This window comes from Salminus brasiliensis, chromosome 5 (assembly GCF_030463535.1).
Source record: "Salminus brasiliensis chromosome 5, fSalBra1.hap2, whole genome shotgun sequence".
NCBI classification, from domain to species: domain Eukaryota; kingdom Metazoa; phylum Chordata; class Actinopteri; order Characiformes; family Bryconidae; genus Salminus; species Salminus brasiliensis.
Window position 1 is genome coordinate 17061994 of NC_132882.1, and position 22870 is coordinate 17084863.

General features: G+C 41.1%; 1 protein-coding gene across 13 annotated transcripts in view; it reads left to right on the forward strand.

Annotated features, from left to right (window-relative positions):
• Positions 1-22870, forward strand: part of dpyda (dihydropyrimidine dehydrogenase a) — a 200244-nt gene that overhangs the window by 81872 nt on the left and 95502 nt on the right. For all 13 annotated transcript variants that reach the window (XR_011979708.1, XR_011979709.1, XM_072679647.1 and 10 more), the window contains 6 exons: positions 158-354; positions 942-1023; positions 4039-4126; positions 11348-11455; positions 12616-12785; positions 16420-16630. Coding sequence is in view for 11 of the 13 variants with exons in the window: in XM_072679647.1 (XP_072535748.1) it covers positions 158-354; positions 942-1023; positions 4039-4126; positions 11348-11455; positions 12616-12785; positions 16420-16630 (856 nt within the window). In the remaining 2 variants the exon portion in view is untranslated. The remainder of the gene's footprint in view (positions 1-157; positions 355-941; positions 1024-4038; positions 4127-11347; positions 11456-12615; positions 12786-16419; positions 16631-22870) is intronic.

Consider the following 22870-nt stretch of genomic DNA (forward strand, 5'->3'; position numbering starts at 1 on the left):
TGTGTATGTATAAAATGATGGATAGTGATCATGGTAGGGTAGGCTGGTAGGGTGTTGTGGTCAGATGCAGGGGGACAGAGTTCCGTAAGTGGTTGCAGAAACATTGTGTGTGTGTGTGTATGTCTTTACGTGTATGTGTTTCCATGTATGTTTTCAGGTGTTCAGTAAGATGGGTATTCCTCAGGTGAGGAACCCTCAGCTCCCTCCTCCGGAACAGATGCCTGATAGCTACCACTCTAAGATAGCTCTTGTTGGCTGTGGTCCCGCCAGCATCAGTTGCGCCTCTTTCCTGGCTCGTCTCGGCTACAGTGACATCACGATTTTCGAGAAGCAGAAGTATGTCGGTGGACTGAGGTGGGCATTGAAATTTGCTTCTTTTCCGTTTCTGGCAAAAGCTGGGAAGTGTGTGTTGTACTCTGCATTCACATCCTGTTACTGAAGTGCTCCGTTGATCAGACTAGCCATGATCGATATGAAGAGCGCTGCATAAGGTCAGAATAATTAATGAATGGTCTCTGTAATTGGGAATATTCATCTTTCAAATGCCGAGATGGAACGGGGTTATCAATTACCCCTACCTGCTCGTCCACCACCGACTGACTTCAGCTAGCCTGTCAATGATTGTCGAGGGTGGGAGCCTCGTGCGTGTCCACTTCAGCTCGGCAGGTCCAGCAGCTGCTGGGAATGGCAATGAGGAGCTGAGGATTTGAGTGCAGCAGGAGATCCCAGGCCCCTAACACATCAAATGGAATAACAGAGGAAAATGTCCCATGTGAGGAGAGGGATTTCTTTTTCGTGTTCTCTGTCTCTCCTTCCTTCTCCCAGCTCTCCTTTTTTTTTCATTTCCTGCCATGAACGTTCTCTTCCTCGGGAGCCATCCTTTGGCTTCTTCTCATCCTCCTTCTCCTCCTCTCATTTTCTCCCTCATTTTTTTTCCACAGCTCTTCAGAGATCCCTCAGTTCCGCCTGCCCTACGAGGTGGTGCAGTTTGAGCTGGACCTGATGAAAGACCTGGGAGTGAAGGTAATGAGCGGCATCTCACCTCTCACACACACTCTACCTGTCTGTGTGTCTGTCTTTCTCTCTCTCTCCATTTCACTAAATCATACACTGTTTATATGTCTGTCTCATTGTCTCGCATGCTTACACACACACACACACACACACACACACACACACACACAAATACACGAATACACACTCTCTCGTATTCTAACTTACTAACACACACTTTCTGTGTCTTTCGTTTTCTCTCTTTTTTTTCCTCTTCTATTTCTCTCCTTCTCTGGAGCCACCACCACCCCCCCCAGTCTCTCCTTCTCGCTTTCTCCTCCCTCCCTCCCTGCGCCTCAGCCCACATCAGAGGCTACGGAAGGTGACAGGTCTCAGTGAGGATCAGCAGCCCAAATGTCAGCCGCATTAATAAAGAACAATTAAAAGCTGCATTAGGGAGGCAGGCGGCAGTGTGCGGCGGTCTAGGCTGTGGGCGCTTGTCTGTCTGTTGCCTGAATGCCGCTGCGGTGAGAAAGGGCAATCGATAGTCCTCTTCCTCCTGCACACCTGCTCGGCATTCGTTTTCACACAGGAAATGCGTTTTCTCAAAGTTAGCTGAAGGGGTGGCGAGCCAGGGTGAGGTGCATAGATAGATAACGCATTTACATCTTTGCTGTTCCTGTAAAAAGAAAAAAAAAGCTACTTATAAGTTTTGACTGATTTATTAAGTTCGTAGCAAAAGGGTGAAGATGATGCATGTAGCAGAAGGTGGAAATTCATCTGTATTCAAGTGTTCGAATCGGTGGTACAAATAAGGCCATAAAACACTGAGAATACAGTATATAATGGAGAATCCTCCATAGTTACAAGGTGTTAGGCACAGTGGGTTTAATATTTGTCAGTAAGATTAATATGGAGTTCAATGTATAGTGCTCTGCAAATGTCAGAGATCACCCTTAATTTATGTCATTTCCAGTGAAAACAGCCATTAAGTTCAACACATTCATTTTTCTGCATACAAAAAAGCAGAAAACATGTATTTGACAGAAAATTGCACAGGAGCCTCAACAACTTAATATCATATTAGCTGTTTCAGTGTGTATTTAGTGTCCCTACCCATTGCCTTTATTACAGCTTTCATTCTTTTCAGGAGACTCGCTTTTTCGTTTTTCTGCAGTTTTTCTGCAATCCTTCAAAGCTAAGAAGCATTTAGTTATGTTGAGGTCTGGAATCTGGGGTGACCATTGTACTGAGGTCAGCTCCTTTGTTTGAATTGCAAATGTTCTTTTCTTTTGTCCTTTGCTCTTTAAGAGCTTGTTGATCAGCTATCTATTCTATGTTGTCTTCTCACAGTGAAAGGATGAACGGAAACATTTGTTGTCTCCTCAGGATATATAGTACACTTTTTTTTCTGGAAAATAAATAATAGTAGAGTGATCTACCACTTCTGCACAAAACTGTGTGTGGTCATACAGTATGTGTTCATACTAGATTGTGGAGTATAGTGGGTAACAACACCTTTTACACTGCAGACTATGGTTTGATTCCCTGGCTAGGCAAAAACATCATGCTAAACTAATAAAAATCCTTGGGCAAGACACTAGCACTACATTCACCTACATATGTGATTTTACTCAAATGTCACAAGTCTGGATAACAGTGTGAAGCTGAACTCTGTTAATGTAATGTAATAATAATGTAATATATAATGTAATAAATAATAAATACAATTCCAGTACTTCATGTAAAGGATGCAAAAAAAATGTATTAAAATTCTATCCCTATGTGAATGTTTAATTCAATCACATGTATGTATTTAGTTTATATGGTTTCAGTTGAAGTTATACCGTTAATTATTTAAACCCCACTGCATATTTTTTAGGAAAACCCAGCTCAACGCAACTAAAAGAACAAGTGGTTTCTCCACATTCAGCACAAAATGACACTTTTAAATAATGACTGCAGACTCAGAATTGTTCACCCCTGAATAGAATCCCTCATAAAAGCACATATTTGCAAATAAGGTAGCAGATCAAGGGCTTCATTTTGTTGCATCAGGTGTGTTATAGGTGTGACAGGTGTGAGATAAAACACATCATATACCTGCACTGGCTCAAATACATTGACTGTAATGTTTGATTGCAGGTTAGAGATATGCCTAGATCAAGAGAGTTATCTAAAAAGTTCAGAGAAGAGATCCTTGGACAAACAAGGAAATTAATACAAAAAGTTAAAAGATTAAAGGAACACTGGCTACACTACCTGGACATGACAGAAAGAGGACCTGCCATCAGGTTTCAGAGAAAGCAGGTGGGCAAAAACCCTTAAATGATTGAAAAAGACCTGCAGCAAGGTTCGGTGGCAGCAGGCACAGAGGTTTCAGTTTGTACAGCTTGAGCATTTTTGGACCTTCCAACAGGACAATGATCCCAAGAATACCTCAAAGTCCTCCAAGGCTTGATTTTTGTTGTCACAGTCGACTGACTCTTTGGTGGGATTTGAAGAAGGCGGTTGTAGCATGCAAACTCATTAATATTAGTGAACTGGAGAGCATTGCCCATGAAGAATGGGCTAGAATTCATCAAGAACGCTACCAGAAGCTGGTGTCTGGCTGTGCATCACATTAGCAGCAGGTCATAACAGCAGAAGGGTGCTCTACTAAATTCTAAAGCCTCTTGTCAAGAAGGGGTTGAGTTATTCTGAGACTGCAGTCATTATTAAAAGTGGCATTTTGTGTTGAATTTGGAGAAAACATTTGTTCTGTTAGTTCTTGTTTGATTGGTGTATTGCAAACAGCTGAAAGATTATACATTTTGCCAGTAAACCTAATTTGTAATTGGAGTTAATTTTCAATCCAACTATACATAATGGTTCTTGAGAGTCAGTCAATGATCTCCAGAGAAACTGATTTTAAATTTTAAATTTCATGATTTGTTTAATGGTGAGGTCAAACAAGTACACTCTACAATCCTTTACCCATAACCAATGATATCCCTCCAGTCTCACTTTATTTGTTTGTGCCTGACTGTTTTTATTCTCCATCAGATCGTGTGTGAAAAAGGACTGGGCCAGGATGGGATGACCCTGATGTCACTGAAAGAAGAAGGCTACAAAGCTGTTTTCATTGGAATTGGTCAGTTTATCATATTTCTGTACCTGTTTCTCATCTGCTTCTGCCTGTTCAACTACACACACACACACACACACACCGCCCACACAAAGTAAGACTAAGTGAGAGAGCTGAAAGTAGTTTTGTAGGCTAGGCGACCCATTCCTGCGATAATGGTTGCTGATGATTTGCTCCACAATGGCTCCCCCTCAGCGCTCAGTTCTGCCAGGAACCCCATTCGCTTCTCATTTTCCTCCCGACCTGCCACTGTGTCCTACCAGGCTAACCTAACAGCACATGCTGGGGCTGCCCACTGCTTCTCAGTGGTGGACACCTCGCTCTCCTGTCAGGTCCCTCTCCCCTGCCTTCCCCCCGTTGAGCTATTCACCGCTCTCACTTGTTGACCTGAATGCTCCTAGGCATCATACCTTATCAGCAGAGCCCAGTGATAACATCCTCTCCTGCGCTGTCTATAGGCAGCACGCACACAGGAAAGGCCAAGATACACTCAGTGTTCACTCTCTAGCTCTCTGCCTCCCTCTCTCTCCCTCTCTCTCTCTCTGCCTGTTCCATGTTTTTTATTGACTGTCAGAACAGCACATTACATAATATATGATCTCTGCCATTCTGAATCAATTACTGATTATCATATTGGCTCGGCCAGTAAAGTGCACTCTTTATTTTATGTGAGCTGTGCTGCCTTCCTGTCAAAGTTTAGCACTAGCCTGCTCCTCTGTGGGAGAGAGTTGTTCTTTCATTTGCTTTCTCACTAAACTAGGTACAAATGTAAAAATTAGGACATTTCATTCAATATTCAGTTCTTAATTAAGGAATCTGGTGATATCAATATTTAGTCTTATTTATCTATATAAAACATCTACATAAATGCAACTGTATTACATTGAAAATTGAACATTTTACGTTTTAGCGTATAAATACCTTTTTAGCTGAAATGACTTGATTTTGATGCTTCCCAAAACCGTCTTCCAGTCTCGGACATCCACTGGGAGCATGTTTCTCTCACTCCTCCATGCATAATTCTTTTAGCTGTGGGATGTTTGAGGGGCTTCTTGGAAGCACAGCTCGTTTCAAATCAACACAGCATCTCAAAAGGATTGAGATCCAGTCTTTGACTTGGCCATTCTAAAACTGTCCTTTTTTTTTTTTTTTTTTGAGACATTCCTTGGTGGATTTACTAGAATGTTTTGGGTCACTGTCATGTTGCAATGCCCATCTCCACTTCAGCTTCAGTTTTTGTACAGATGGTCTCACATTTTCCTCAAGCACCCTCTGATGCAATAAAGAATTCATAATGGATTCCAAGCTTGTCAGACTCTGTTGCCTCAAATCAGCCCCAAACCAAGATATTTCCACCTCCATGCTTCACAGTTGGTATGAGGTTCTTGTGATCAAATGCTGCGTGTGTCTGTGTTCTGTTACTGTGTCCAAACAATTAAACAGCAGCTTCATCTGTCTAAAGCATGTTGTTCCATAAGTCCATAAGTGTTCTTTGGCAAACTTTAGTTGCACCCTGATATTTGTTTTGACACCTCCTATGAAAATCAAAATCGTGCATAATCTTTCTGATAATGGATGAAAGCACTTTAGCAAGAGTTAAGACATTTTTGCATCTTGCAGTCTGCTCTTGGGCTGAACTTGCTAGGGCAGCCTGACCTGGCCTTCATGTTTTCCACTTTTATTTTGCGGACAGATGAATAGCTGATTTTTAAATTCCTTCCCAGACAGGCATGTATCTGTAATCATCTTTTTGAAGGCCTCCGTTTTATGTGTTTAGTTTTATGACCTCCATCTTTCAGTATTGTTCAAATGAAGATAACATTTTCAGATGTTTAAATATGGTAAAATAGACAAAGGTTTTAATAGGATGTCCGCATTTTTTCACACTTTTAGCGTATAAATGCATCCTGGACATTCTTAAAATTACAGTGCATTTCATATAATAACATGCCGATCTGTAAACTTTTCCCCTTTCGCTGTTTCCCCATTTAGGGAAATGATCGCAGGCTTCATTTGGGTTTCTGTAGTGAGAAAAGAAGCTCTGCAGTCATAAACTGATCTTGGAAGTTCAAACATTACCTGAGTCAGTCTCGTTGTTTGCCTTTTTTCTCCTGAATTGATGAGAGGGAGGGAAAGAAAATGTGTATAAGTCATTGTGTCGAAATGCTGCAAGACTTTTGATACCGGCATCCTAATTACGGCGAGTCGTTTATGTGAACCATTTTGGGATTTCTCTTTACAAAAGGATGTAAAGGAATTTTCAATTCCCTGAGAAAATGAAAGTGCTGGGTGTTTGCAATTAATTTCTGTGATTTCACACTAGTCCTTTACAGGCTTTTTAAATGTCATCCTCAGACATGATTGACATGCAAATTTCTTTCTGGCAGTAGGCTAAATGGGAGGCGGGTTGAGGGAGGCCGATAAGGCCATTGTTTCTGGGCTATAGGCTTAAGAAGCTGACTCAGAGGTTCAGTTGCTTTAAAAAGGGAATTAACCCCTCAGCCACCAGGCTGCCCTGTAAACTATGATGGGCTTATATTTGAGAGTGCAGGCTTGCCTCAAATTCTTTAAACCAGTTTTGAAGTATACAGCAAATGTTTAAGTGTATGTTCCTGCCTTCCATCACCAGATGTAGGTTGGCTGAAATGAACAGTGTGGACTTGCATCTGGCACAGTGCGTTTTATGAGCAACAAAGCTGAAAGAGTTGATGTTAAAACCACTGTGAAACCATTGTGTGAAAACAGTACAGCGGAAAGATGAGAAAAAAAATCAATACACAGTGAAAAACAAGATTACATTGAAGGCATCAGAGTTTCAGATGTTTAAATATGTAGTAGTTATGTAAGCACAGTGATTCTAAAAGCTGGACGATCAATAGTGGCTCAGAGCTCCCCACTATAATTACAGTCTCTTTGCAATTAGTCAATGTGACGTTTTTTATTTCACATTATATTACACACACTGTATGGTTTTGCACTGAAAAATGTCTGTTACAGTTTTTTTTTTTATTCCCCTCTAAAGACATGAGTCACGGTCATTCTGTATCAGTCAAAAAGCATAAACCCGGTGACATTGATTAACTTCCATACAATGAGAAGGAAAAAAGCCATTTTCTCAGCACGTTCTCTTTGGGAATGTCCCATTTTTACTAAAGACAAGGTTAATGAATACGCCAGAAAGAGGGCATTTATTGCTTGTGAGGTCTTTATTTATGTTAAATCTTAATGCACTTAGTGTGACTCTGCATTATTTAACACCATGGCCTTGGTCTCTTGTTCATCTTTGTGCAATTCATAAGGGTGAGAGAGGTCAGGGACTGCTCAGTGGATGAAAGTCAGAAGAGGGAGAAGAGAGAAGCTGGCTGAGCCCTCCCCTCCCCTCCCCGCCACCCCAGTCCTCCCACCGCCACTGCTGCTGCCTCCCTCTCACTGATGCTCACTGATAACGCATGATTAACGAGGAAGGACCCGCTTGGTAGTGAAGCATCACCAACAGATGATTTATTATTTTTGATTTTTCATAAAGAACAAAGAGGCCAGGGCGCGTGCTTGCTGCAGCGCGGCTCTGTGCAGGAGTCGGAACGCCATGCGGCATGGGACAAATGGAGACGCTTTACATTCAAAAAGAGCTGTCGTAGACTGCCACTCTGTTTGTTTCAATCCGCTTTGTCAAGGTGCGCCGCTAAGATTTCCTCTGTTTTTTTTCCCTTCCCTAGACTATTTATTTATTTATTTATTTATTTATTTGGGACTTGACAGGGAATGCTAATGGATAGCAGTGTGCAGCATCCTAGCTGTCAGCACGGTTCTGAAACGACTGGAAAGGGTAATGTGCCATAACTTCAGGAATCGTCCTCACTAGCATAAACAGAGAGTGCTCAGAGGAAGTCAGCCATGGGGAAGTTGCAGGTGCTTTTGTTTGTTCGCGTTATTCATGCGCCGCTGGTCATTTTTATGCATGGGAATGTGTTAGAAGTTTCCCACACCCACCCCCTCTTTTAATAAATCTTTCAGGGGAGCTGTGCTATCAACCATGCCACGACTGTACACCGTTTAAAGTGCGAATTTTTCACACCCTCAAGGACACTTCCACATAAGCATGTTCTTTTTAAGACCCTAATAATGGGATATATACACACACATACACATATACACACACAAAAAGTAAGTTACTCTGTAATTCAAAACTCTTCTAATGCTTTGCTTAGGAGAATGTTCAAAAACCAGCAGATGCTTTGTCACTTTAGGTACAGTGAGGGCTTTAGTTCATTAACTGTAGTGCACTTGTAGCGCTAAATGAAGAAAGCTACAGGGTTTAATTGGTCCACAGTAATAGGCATATAATGATTAATAATCATTTATTATTAGGACTACCGGGATGTTGAAAATGCCATGTTTTTAGCTTCATAGCTATTGTGTCATGCATTCTGTCCATTTTTTTGTTTAGGAGGCTTAAGTTTAACCCGGTCGGCAACCACACTGGTGCATCAAATGTAATAGTTTTTCAATGTTTGTTAATATTTTTCTGATAATACATGGCAGAAATACGGTTAAAACATTTTCAGAGTATGTAGAGCCTGCCCTTGCGATTGCATTCTACCACAAGATACGAGGCTATGAAGAAGAATTGAGAAACTCGTCTTCTGCCTCTTGTCGTGGATTCATGAGTCACTTACCTGTAATTGGTGGATTTGTGCATTCAGTCAATTTTGTCAAAGTTCATGACTGTTGTATCAGGTAGAGGGACAGATTGTACAAAATTTCCATTTAGATATTTATTACACATTTATAAACTATTTTCTTCATACATTCTACTGCTTTTGTGAACCTGAGAATCTTGTAAATCCACTTCAAGCACCAAAGCAATCCGGTAAAGGTAAAATAAAGGTATGTTTTTAGAAGTGACTCACTTTTATAGATTTCAGGACTGAGTATCCCGTCACATGGTGCTCTAAGTCCCATTGGGTCTGATTATTGAGAGAGATGGGATTGTTTTGAACAGTTTGATATAAAACATGTGGATATTATGTCCATTTAAATGCGAATTTAAGAAGATATGCAAAAATTGTAGAGATGCCCTTAGACCTCAGAGGGTTCAACCATACCCAGATCACAGGTCATTTGCATTTAGCTTGCATCTCGTATGTTTGAATATTTGTATATTTATATATTTATTGAACTATTGTTTTGTATGCATTTGACATTCCACAGCCGGATTCCATGTCTACTACAGCCATACTGCTTGCGCTGGCTTTGTAGATGGACCATGCGAGACATATACATTCCCTGTCAGACACTAATATGGCAGTTGTCCAGTATACATGGGCCCTAACAAGGTTGGCAGGCTGTTTGTGGTTGATAAGTGACGTTCTCCAGAACAGAGACGCCGGCTTGGCTTGGAACTTTGAAACACTTGCTAATTACCGCGTTATTGATGATGGCAAAGGTGTGATTTTGTCTGGATGAAATGTGGCTACCTAATTATTGTATGATTTAATGACTAGTTTCATTAATACAGAGTGTAACTTTCTTAATCACGGGGTGCACTTTCATCTTGCAGGATGCATGCTGTCCGTGTTCTCCAAGCCAAAAAGAATGGCTAAATTAAAAATATGATCCCTAACAAGGTGAGTGGGCGGGTGGATTCGTCAGGATAACATGCCATGTGCTGCCATGATGTGCACAAATTGGGCAAGAAGTGGCTGAGTGGAGAATTAGAGACAATGAAGTCCATTAAGGCATGTTGTAATGCAGAACTTTGCCAGGGCAGTTTCTGAAATCAAATTAACGCTGAAGCGTATGCGGCGAACGCTAATTGATTTTGACAGGAGAGACTTTTCTCTTCCTTTTCTCAATCACTTAACGACTCGATATGTGGCTCTTCCACTCTCCGTCAAGATCAAAATGGATCTCATGAAGTTCTCATGTTTCTGGTCTCTTGAAATTCCTGGTTCCTTTGCGGAGGGACCCTATAATCACATTTGAAACGAATTTGTATCAGGTAGTAATCTGTATATTCTCCCAGAGAAAGAAACATCCTGAGTTTGAGCTGTTTCTGTCTTTCTGTTTCTTTCAAATGGAAGTGATAATGACAGGTTATGGCAAATCAGAAGCTTTGTTAGACATTCCTGCAAAGCTTATACTTAAAAATTGCTCCTTCCTAAACCGTGAGCGTAATGACAAGGTAGTGTGATGAGGTTAATGGCAGTATACAGAGCTAGAACAGTTTGCGAGCAACAGCCAGGCACGCGTATATCTGATACTGTCTATCAGAGAGTGATGGAGCGAGGCAGCGTCTTTCAGCATCTCTCTGAACATGGAGGAGGGCATTTATGAATGTAAGGAATGTAAGAAATCAGGAGCATAGGGGGATGTGTTGGGGCGAGCTATATTTAAAGGAATGTTGTAAAGAGAGAAAATGGTAGAGCGTCCTGGTGATGGGAGTTGGAAATGAGGAGTGTATGATCTGTGGAGGAAGCTTTGCCTGGGCATGAGGTTTACACACTGTGTAGTGTTCATTAAAGACCGCTACAAAGGGCTGTTTGAGCGATGCTGTTAAAGAGCCACTTTTGGTTCCATAAAGAATCATTTTATAAAGGAGCTGTAAGTGTGAGGAACCTTTAGATTCACTTCTTTTGACCTTTAAATATAAAGAACCCATGTGAGAGAACTGGATCTGGCTTAAAACAGCCTGTACAGATCCATTAAAATATGCCTGGATCAGCCCCATTCCACAAGATCGGATCAGGAGAGCCCTACACTGATATCTTGCACTGATTTAGAGTCTGTCATCTGACAGAAAATAAAAGCTCAAAAACACTTAATGCTGTGGAGTTGTTTGCATTGCCATAGCTACACTATTGTTAATCACTGTGCTCTCCAAAACACCCACACATTCCTGATTAGATGGAAGATATTTGTAGCTTTTTACTGCATCCTATCTGACCAGGTGTTCTACTGCTGTGTTATCTGTTTTGTTATTCAGTGTCGACCAGAGAAGGATTCTTAACTCTGTCAGGTTGCATGTTTTCCTTATAGCTTCTCAATAATAAGACTTAGGATCTGATCATTCTGGCCATCTAAGAGTCTGCTAATGAATACTTGTTAGCAATTAAAATGTTTGCAGCAATTAATTTTCTTTTTATTTATTTACAGCTTGTTTTTACTGTGGAGTAAAATACACTAGCAATGCAGTGCTGATGGTCCTTTCTCACTATTTTTCCACAGGTCTACCTCAAGCTAACAGGCACAGAATCTTTGAAGGTCTCTCAGTGGAGCAGGGATTTTATACCTCTAAGGATTTTCTCCCACTAGTTGCCAAGGCCAGCAAACCAGGTAAAGACCCATAGAAATTAGTTTGCTGAAAACTTCTACCTATTGACTCCAGCATGCTGCTTTCCAAGGCACATTACATAAGGCCCTTTCTGTACGGCAAGGCCGTCTTCACACCCTTGACATCTCTGGAAGCATCTCTTTAGATTCTGTAGTGTAAGAGAATGCCTGGATCAGTGAAAACACACATGCTTTACGACATCTATGAAATGCTCAAAGATAGTGAGTAAAACTATGCCAGCTATGAGCTTTTGTAAAAGACTATTGAGGCATGCTGAAAATGAGTGATTATGTCATGGCCATGGAGGACTGGTCGAGGGGGGGAGGAGGGGAGGGGGGCGGGACACTTTTTTCAGTGGCAGCTCACCATTAGGCTTTGTGTTTTTCAAAGGCGTTACCTTGCACCTGTAGTACAGTGTGTCTGTGTGTCTGTCTGGCAATGTGCTATAATATAATATATGTAGTATAATGGTTCATTGTGAATGTGCAGCTTTTATTGATGGACGAATAAAACCCATGTGGGTGAAAAGTGTGAGAAACTGCATGGAAATGCATCATGGTTATTTAGTACTGTATATTTTATAGTACTGAATATGTCCACACATGACCCAGGTGAGCGAAGGATGAGTTTTGTGTTTCAAAGGATAGGAAATGGAGAGAGAGAAGGTGTGTATAAGTGGGTGATACACGTTTCTGCTGTGCTTTGTGGAAGGAGCCTTTTATGTGTCTTTGTGTGATGCATCCAGGGAGGCCTAAGCAGATCACATTGTGATAGATTTAGTGTGCGTTATCACATGTTGAAATCAGTCACATTCAATAGAATCAGTAGGTATCCCTATCAAAGATAAGGAGTTAAAAGGTAGGTGAGAGCTATGAAATTACCTATAGGAAGATATTTCCTCACAAAAAAAAAGAGATTTTGGGGAGGGGGGGTATGTGATGTGCCTCTCATCGGAGCAGAATAATTTGATAGTGACATGCTGTGTCTGCAGACTCCAAGATACAATTTGACACCGTCTTAAGTAGTAGTATCTGCTGAGCTGTTAAGTGGGAATTCTGCGGGTGGAAATCGTGTTTTTCTTTTTCTCACCCTCACTCTGCCTGTGTGTGTTTTTTTCCTTCTTCTCTCTCTCTCTCTCTCTCTATGTCTCTCTGGGGCTCAGGGATGTGCGGTTGTAGCTGGACGCTGCCCCGGCTCCATGGCTGCGTGATCGTTTTGGGAGCCGGAGATACCGCCTTTGACTGTGCCACCTCTGCCCTCCGCTGTGGCGCACAGCGGGTCTACGTGGTCTTTAGACGCGGTTTCACCAACATACGCGCCGTCCCAGAGGAGGTGAGGAGAAAACACAGGAAAAACAGAGAAAACTGACTGGAGAAAAGGAAAAGGAGGGGGCTGGTGGGGTGGTATGCTGAAGGACGGAGTTGAGGAGAAGAAGAGAGAAAAAGTCAACAGCAGGCAGCAGCTTATTAATATTTGGTCTTGCGAGGGGAGTCTGAGGCAGAGGGTTTATTAAGATGTCCATGAGAATGTCCTCTCTCTCTCTTTCTCCCTCTCTCTCTTTCTCTCTCTCCTCTTCTATCTCTCTCTCTCTGGCCCACTGACACCACTCTTAAGCCTCTCCTCCCTCATTTATTGCACAGACTTGTCTTTGCTTTCAGGGGGAGATTACTGTCAAAAGTCCCCCTTCTCTCTCCCAGACTGCAGCCTGCTCTGCACTACTTCCTCTCTGATAATGACGCCAGTCAGCCAAAGGATGGCGTGAACAGCTCAATTTAGTCAGTTTTTTGAGAGATGTGTGACACAAGAAGTGCAGTAAATTTTTTGGGACGTCTGAAAAGTCATAGTGCTGTTTTTTATTTATTTATTTTTTGACCTTACAATAATACAAGGGCAGTTTCATTAATGCGAAGCACAAAAAGCGCCCTCTTGTGGAAACTCGTCACCAATCTACCCAAATGTGAGTGAGTGAGTGAGTGAGTGAGTGAGTGAGTGAGTGAGTGAGTGTGTGAGTGTGTGAGTGTGTGAGTGAGTGAGTGAGTGAGTGAGTGTTGCTTCACTAAATGCATTGAGTTCATTGAGGTGGTTCTAAAAATGATTTTCTCATCATGAGATTGTTGGAGGAAGATTATAAGATTATTCTTCCTATTTCAGCTTATTTCCAGTTGTTTTCAGTTTTGTTGTTTTGAGAACTTTATTTTTACAACAGTCTAATAATGATATGACATTTTAGATATATTGACAGGGTTTAAGGTGATTACTTGCCTCTTCATGCTGTGTAAAAAGGACTGCTTTTTCTAAGCTTCTAAAACAAAACAAAAAAATAGGTTCATGCATTATCCATTATTTACTCTCTGATACTTGGTTACACATCCCTTTGTCTTAATAACAGCTTAGATCCAGCCAGGTAAGAATTAAATAAAGCAACAAGCCATAAGAAGCTGCATGTTACTGCCATTTCATGGAATTATTCTCATGATAAAATCGCAGTAACACACTGTTTCCAGTGTTGCTTTTATTGCTTTTATTAAACAGCAGTCAACACAAAATATAATGAAGTACAGCAAAGGATTTATGTATTTATTTACAAAAACATTTACACTAAACTTTTCTTCCGCCACACAATATAGTCCGTTAACAGTGAGCACTGTTGCTAGGCAACACAAGGGTGAAGGTTTAGCTATAATAATGTGGCATAGCTGCTTCACAAAACGATATATATGTGTGTGTGTGTGTGTGTGTGTGTGTGTGTGTGTGTTCAAGTTTTTTTTTGTAGAAATGCACAGATTTTCTGACTTTCTGAAGGGACTCTTACTCTAAAGAAAAAGTCGTAAGCAGTATCGGGCTAGTCTGGGGCTGTGTTTTTAGCCTTTAGCTCAGGAAGTTGGCTGAGGAGCATTAGTTTACCTGAGCAATCTATAGCCCTGTATTTCTCCTCTGCAATCTGATATCATGCTGAAATAACCCCTTAAACAGCCTATGGCCTGCCAACGGGCCAGAGTGCTATTGCAAACTTCTATTACCAAGAAATAGCCCCACCAGTTTGTACAGAACTCCCTGTAGATACTGAATAACACTCCTTAGTGTGTAATAAGGCTTTGTGCACTAAGGGGTTAAATTAGACAGCGAAAAAAAAAATGTCTTCATCGTCAGTATTCAAATAATACATGACATATGTAAATAACTGTTCCTCCACCAGTCTTACAGGAAAAGCTAGACACTATTTAGCTTAGAGGTTTCCATTTTTGATATGCTGCAGCTAACTGACTGGGTTCAAAGCAGTGGGGCATTAATATGGAATTCAGATGTTGAGGTGGTCATAGGTGTGTGTACATATGGTGTCTTTTACACCGTGTTCGAACGTGGCTCAGCCAATCAGATTTCTGGACAGAAACTATGCTATCCTATTTTGTACAAAGACTTTTGAGATACCAGAACATCTCTTCCACCAGCATTATGCCTCATGTGCATGCAGAACACAACATTGCCATTCCCACATTCCAGGATGGCAACTGTAGAGAGCATCGATGCAAATCCATAAATGGAATCATTAGACCTCAATCCTAAAGCGCAGTTTGGAGCAGCAGGTGAAATTCTGAAATAGAATCGTGCATATGGTGATAGCGGAAGACGGCTAAAGCGGACTGGATCTCAAGAGACTAATGTAATCCCTACCTGACAAGACTGGCGTTGTCAATAAGGCAAGCGTAACCGTGTGTTATAAAAGTAATGAAGCATGTGATCCATTTTTTTTTTGTCTGGTGAACTTGCAGTCCTGAGCGTGTGGCAGTGCAGTAGAGCACTGTACACCTACATTAAAAAGTTGTCCTTTCTGATGGAGTTAACTTCTCCGGTTTCTTTCACTCATATCACTGAAAAGTTGTCTTTCTTCATTCCCCTGGTACCTGATGTTCCGTGGCTGTTTGCATGAGCTTGCTAAAGTAAGAAAAGAACAGATCAATAAATGAAAATATGGCGGCAAGGTAAAACAGTAAATGAAGAAGTCTATTCTTAATCACCCTCCGCAGATTACTTTTGTCACGCCTCATGTTGCCCTTCTCTGCGCCCACCTCACGCTACCATAGAAACGCAGAAATAACCAGAAATAACTTAAAGAAAATAGGAAAAGTAAGGTAATTATTCACATCTGTTTACACTCTCCTGCCGAGAGCCTCAGCTATGCTGCTTCCATCACCCTCGACTAATTAAATTTGTTTATAAGGTATATTAAGTTTAGGGCTCTTGTAGGCGTAAGTAACCTTCACGAGGAAGAGAGGGAGTGAAAAAAAAAAGAAAGCATGCAAAGTTATGTGAGCAATGTGCGTTGATGTGAACTGAGACAGTTTAGACAAGCATTGTTAAAGGGAAAAAGACAGCGTTCATCGCATGGCTACACTTTTTTTTTGACGCATCTCTGGTGCATCTGTAATTCGAACGACCCCTTTTGTGGGCTGATTTTCACTAATTTGAAAGAAATTCATGGGATGCTTCAGAAACGTTTTTCACTCTCTTTCTTTTTTTCTGTTTTGTTTATAATAAATCCACTTTGCCTTCTCATGAGATAAGTGGAATGCTTTTCTCTTAAGCATAAAATAAGACTTAGATGTTCAGTGCCTTTGCTTAAAATAACAGCAACAGAAATAATTCTGAAGCTGTTGTATTTTATTGGCGTTTTAAGAGAACCTCGTGGTAACTTTAAAGAAAATTGAAAAAAACGTTTTCAACTTTAATGGAAGTTAATAAAATTGTGTATTAACAAAGTGGTATTCAACTCTTTTTAATGGTGCATTTATCTCGGAACTTTCACACATTTTAAAAGGCGGCTTTTTCTATAAAGTTTTCCCCCCCCAAAAAAACCAAAAAACCCAAAACAGTTATGATAGTGACAATGACAGCATGACCACATTGCATATTAAGGTGTAACTGAATGAAGCTACTTACTGCTGTGCTCTCTCTGCTGTTGGGGTAGATGGAGCTGGCTAAGGAGGAGAAGTGTGAGTTCCTGCCTTTTCTGACCCCGCGAGAGGTCGTGCTAAAGGGAGGCCGCGTGCATGGCATGGAATTCTGCCGGACAGAGCAGACGGACACAGGTGAATGGGTTGAGGACCAGGAGCAGATCTCTCGCCTGAAAGCTGACTTCATCATTAGTGCTTTCGGCTCTGTGCTCAGCGACCCTAAAGGTAAGCTCTGTGGCAGACAAGTATTACCATGTCCGTAACACATACGTAGCCTGCCCTTGTACATACATCATGCATCAGTCCCGCATCAGTCAGTCAGTGTGTCTTGAGTTTCGCTACGCCAGATTTTCCGCAGCCGCCTGCACATTCCCTGTTCCTTTACAGCTCCATTATGTTCTAAATAAACCCATCAGCATTGTAAATGGCTGCCATTTTTAAATGGACGCAGCCATATTGTCAGTGTTGTTTTAGCACTCTATTCATTTGAATTAGGCTGAATTAACTTGGCTGCCTAGCTGTGCCAGTGCTCTCTGATTAAGTGATGAAGTGGGCGATGGTACATTTGAACAGGTGTCCCACTGTCTCTAGTAATCCACTCGCTTGTTTTCATGGCAACCAGTGAAGCTGGAAATCAGGACTTTGTTTAAACTGTTGTCATCAAAGTGCCAAAGTGACTCTGAGAGGCTTTGCAGGGCAGGCATGCTTTCACTCCTTATGTGTCTTCCTCTTATGTTTTTTTTTTCTTTTTCCCCCTCTTGAAGTCATTTTAAAGGATCAAAGCCGGCCTTTTGCTAAAGTCACCAACAAAACATTGAGAAAGTGTCCAGGATGTCGTTTGGGCTTATTTGGCCCAGGTCTTTTCAGCTTTTCTGTGCTTTCGCTGATGGCAGTGTAGTGATGGATGGCCTTGAATGAGTTTTATAAGGTGGGTAAATGGAGAGCTGCTTAAAACGCAGTGTGAAGAAGGGATTAGCATTGAGCTCCCACAGACAGCGCTCCAGGAGCAAACACAAGCCATTATGGGGCTGTTACACCTGGAATTATTCATGGAGATTCTTACTAACATGATCACACAGACACAACACAGCCATTAGTATAAGAGAATGCTGCGGCAGAAAGTGTCTTTGTTGTGCCACTTTATCCATTTTTAGCAGCATTTGATGACAATCCCTTGATAGTAAGCAATCGTTTTAACCATTAACATGTAGAAATTGAGAGGTTGGGCTTTTGTTTTGCTATTGACCCAGAGTACACAGGTACATCAACTAGAGAATAGTTGTAAAAGAAAAAATGCCCAGAGTCCTGACCTTAATTGTGTCAAGATGTTGTGGCATGACCTGAAGAGGGCTGTGCATGGTAGGCATCCCAGGATAATTAATGAACTAAAACACATTTTCAGGAAGGAATTGTCCAAGCTCCTCCTTATCGTTGTGCAAACGTTTGGTAGAGGTGGTGGCTGCTGGTAAAGGGAGGTCTGTGGGTTATTCAGTTCAAAAGGGAACTTACTTTTTCTAGCCTACACTGTGGATGTTTACTCAATGTGCTCAATAAAATACATGAACAGCATGTTATTAATTTATTTAGATTTAAATGTAGCTTTCTCTGTGTATAAAGTGCCTCATTAAAAAAAAATCTGATCCCTGGACATGTCCTTATGTTGTGCAAAGATTTTCAGCTGTACACCATTCAGTCCAGTTATCCCACCTGCCGTTGCTGAGTAAATCAGTCCAGTGGTTCTGAATTATACTTCAATGTGAACACATCCTGTTATGGGTGGTGGTGGGGGGCATTTTATTAACATTATCATTCAGTGGGTTTTTTCACTTCAGTGAGCGGCAACTTTTTTGATCGTCTGTGGGCTGCAGTGTACAACACCTTCTCCACCGCCGACGGTGCAGAACTTCTTCCCTGACACATTTGTGAAGTTTGCTAATGAGATTACACCGATAAAGGGCACACCTGCTATGATTTTCAATTAGGGTCACACTGAATAAATAGGGAGTAATGTCACAGGGGGATAGCGCTGTCCAGAGTTGACCAGAGATGACACGTCCCAGTAATGAGATTCAACCTACACAGAGAGTTCGAGCTTTACACAACTGGTTACCCAGCACAGCCATTACCCAACCTTCTAAAGCAGCAAGGATATGCTAATATCTGCACGACTTAAGCAAGCATAAATTGTTTTACATGCTTTCATAATTAGCTAGTAGGAAAGTACATATTTGTTCAACCAGATGATCTCAATGTAATGATAAGGAAAATGTAAAAGAAGTATCTGTGTGCTCCTTGGCCTGTTTTCCATGCCAGCCACGTGACTCGTTATATTTAATTCTTCCTTTTGACCCATAAAAGATACAGCCCCAGAGCGTTTAAACAGAACATCTAGAGTTCATGCAGATTAAAGTCATTTCTGGTGATAAAAAAGACATTTACCCTAGCAGAGAGTTTATTTTCCAAGCATAAAGGAATAGTTCTGTAAAAATAATAAAATGTACACAATTTTCTATTTAGCTCAGATCGTAGCTGATCAGCCAAACATGTTTCTTTATTTTAGCACTGGAGCTGCAAGTCAACAAACACTGCAAGTCAATAGTCACTCAAATCTTTTCCGTAAATACATGCCCACACATTAGTCTGAAGCTCATCAAACCACATCCAGATCCTAATTAAGGGCACATAGATGTGTCAGTGTGGTTTAGGGTATGGTGTTGCTTATTAACCAAACTTCACTGTTCAGCTTATTGACAGTACTTCACCATGTGTTTGTGAGCAGTCTTTTAGACAGCTGTTCTAGATATACTGTGAAGTTTATGAGTTAATAATAAAGCTCTATTCAGATGGGATTAGTTTTCCATGGCGAGGTGGGGTATTGTAATAATGTAGTTTCTCAGTGATTTTAGTCCTGTATGTATGTACCATGTCAGACATTTTTACAGGCTGTCAGTAAAGAATCAGTACTTTTTACCTTCTGTAAAACAAGCTGTAAAAATAACCCCAGGTATTGTTAATCCAGTGTGATTCATTATATCAGTAAAATGTCTGTGATTTCTTGTGGAAAGGCAGTTTTTTATGCTTTTCTCCAATATGGAAATCCAGAAGATGAGCCAAAGGACTCCTCAAAGGTTTTTGGCAGCTTTAGGCAAGTCTTAGTGTAGTGTTGCCTGTAGCCTACATACATGTTATTAACATGTAGCTGCTCATTTTCAAACAGTGGGCAATAGGATTGGCACCACATGAATCAAGTAGCACTCTCATCTCGATCATTTTGTGGCCCATGCAAATTTGTCATAGATTTTACAAATGTCCAAATGACATTACTCTACCTCCCCATGTAAAACTACTTTATCTGAATATCATGCTGCACCCTAAACCACATTGACTGATCTTTGTCACATGAATGAGGACATATTATATGGTTTTGATTAAGTTTTGAGAAGCTTTAGGCATCAAGTTAAGAAAAAGATTGAATTCACTATTGTCTTGTGTTTAAAAGCGAACTTAGCATCATAGCTTTAGCGTGCAACTAAACAAGCAAAATGTCTTAGCTGATTGACTATACATTTGCTTTTACACTAAAGCATTTTACTTTATGATATTATAACTGATGTATGTAATTAATATTGTATTTCATTTGCTATAAAATTGCAAAGTGTTCTGTGTACACCAATTAGCCTTAGCATTAACACTTAGAGTCCTTGCTTCTATACTCACTGTCCATTCTATCCACTTACTACATAGGAACACTTTGCAGTTCTGTAGTTACAGAATGTAGTCCTTCTGTTTCTCTGCATACTTTGTTAGCCTCGTTTTACCCTGTTCTTCAATGGTCAGGACCCCACAGGACCACCAGAGAGCAGGTAGTATTTGGGTGGTGGCACTGTCATGACACTGACGTGGTGGGGTGTGGGTGTGTATTGCGCTGGTACGAGTGGATCAGACACAGCAGTGCTGCTGGAGTTTTTAAACCCCTCAGCGTCACTGCTGGGCCGAAAATAGTCCACAAACCAGAAATATCCAGCCAACAGCATCCTGTGGGCAGTGTCCTGTGATCACTGATGAAGGACTAGAGGATGACCAACACAAAATATGCAGCAACAGATGAGCTTCTGTCTCTGACCTTACATCTACAAGGTGGACCAACCAAATCTAATAGAGTGGACAGTTAGTGGACACGGTGTTTAAACACTCCAGCAGCACTGCTGTCTCTAATCCATTCCTATCAGCACAACACACACTACTAACACACCACCACCATGTCAGTGTCACTGCAGTGCTAAAAGAGAATGACCCACCACCCAAATAATACCTGCTCTATGGTGATCCTGTGGGGTCCTGACCATTAAGGAACAGGGTGAAAGGAGGCTAACAAAGTATGCAGAGACATATACTGTATGAGAGAGAAAATGCTCCAATATAGTAAGTGGAGCTGATCAAATAGACAATATGTGTAGTAATAAAGATGTTCTGTGTTTAGATTCGTAAACAGTATTGACAACATCGGGACAATGTGCTTTAATATGAGCAAAGGCTGGAAGATGTAATGCTATTATTAGCAATGAATCGAGAAGGTTAATTAAAACACAAACACCATCTTCAGCTGTGAGAATCAGTGTATATGGCTGTCAGTAGATTAGCCTAATTTGATAGGGAGATATTGGGAGGGTGTTATTTTGAGCCTGAATATCCATCGGGGATGGTATTAAAAATACTAGACTACTTTTCTCATAGGGCTTGGTCAGTTTTGAAGTTATGGTACAAAACGCTGTAGCTGTTGCATTGTGTGTTTTCTCTCAGTTCCCCATTCTGCCTTTTGTATTCCAAACATCCCCCAGTGTGTTACACCCACTATACTGTCAGTTCCATCTTCTCCAGGTCTTATGAGCTCCACGGCTCAGCCTCCTAAAAACGCTGAGAGGTGATCTTTTTTCTCTCTCAGCAGTCTGTGTTCTTTCATTTAAGAAATATGAATTACTTACCCACTCAAGTATCTCGTCAGATGGATAAGGGGTGTGCAGCGGCAGGCCGGTGCTGGAATAGCTGACATGGCTGGAAAAACTGGCTAGTAATCTGGTGGGTCGGCCCACTGGAGTGAACAGATGATTAGATCCCTGGCCACATTTGGCTTTTTTTCCAGAGCAGAGAACAGGGGCTGGATTATGATGGAGTGACTCTTACCAGGAGCATGTCACTCCAACCCAGGCTCCGCCCCCACCCAGATAGCCAACCGCATATCCGTAGATCAGCATTCTATAAATTACCACACATCTGTAGCACTCTCATCTCTCACCACCTTACCCCTTTCCGCCCACTGTTTCTTAATGGAGGTTTTCTGGTAGAATGTACAGAGACTTGTTTAGATGTAAATTAATTTAACGACCAGCTAGCCTTTTATAAATGCAGGCAATATGTTGTTGCTGCAACATTTAAAAAAACTTTTATTCTTTGTCTACACCATTTTAAAGAACCTGTCCATTATTGTCATGATGATGGTCTTGGTCTTTTCTGTAGAGTGATTCTTTTTTCGTAGATTTCGGCTTCTGGATTTCGGGGGGACAAGATTTGGCCTTGGCTTGCTCATTTAAGATCCATGCTAGTTTAAGCTCTGTGCTCAACATACACTTCTGTGATGTCTTTCCCTCGTAATTTGCTAAAGCAGCATGGAAATGTTTTGCTGGCCAGGCTTTGAAAGTGTAACCATCTTGTCACATAACACAGAAAGTTGTTTGAACACTAACATACTCCGGCTTCTTACTGGAATTTTCCGTTCCACCTTAAATGGTGCTGAACTTACTGGAGGCAAAATGTAACTACGGTTCTGTTTTAAGGTGGAATTTTAGCTTCCTGCTGTGAGCAAACCTTTTTCTTTAAAATCCAGTGAATCCAGTAAATACATGAATACCACTACTGACAACATATATTTTCAAAATATGAAACTGGTAAATGCTTACTCTGTGGCATAAATCTGTGAAATACATCTTTAAACATTTAAAACCAATAGACAGGGGTGTTAAAATACCAACAGCCCATATTGTGGTAATGTTTCATAATGAATGAACTACTACAAATGGTCCATAATTACTAGGACCAAAATCTTATTTAATATTCTGATGATCTGATACATTATGAGCACTCACAGATGAAGCAAATAATATTAATTATCTCATAACATGTCAGGTCGAGGTCTGGGATATATATTAGAGAGTAAGTGAACCATTGGTTTTTGTAGTTGACATGTTGGAAGTGTTTTTTTTTTAAATGGGCAGGTTTGGAGACCTGAGTGACTTTGTTAAGGGCCAAATTAATATGGCCAGATGACTGGGTCTGAGAATCTTGGAAATTGCAAGCTTTGTGAAATGCTGGTTAGCAGTTAGCAGCGGTGAGTACCTATCAACAGTGCTCTGAAAAAGGGCAAATCCCAAACTGAAGACCGGGTGTTGGGCGGCAAAGGTTCATTGATGC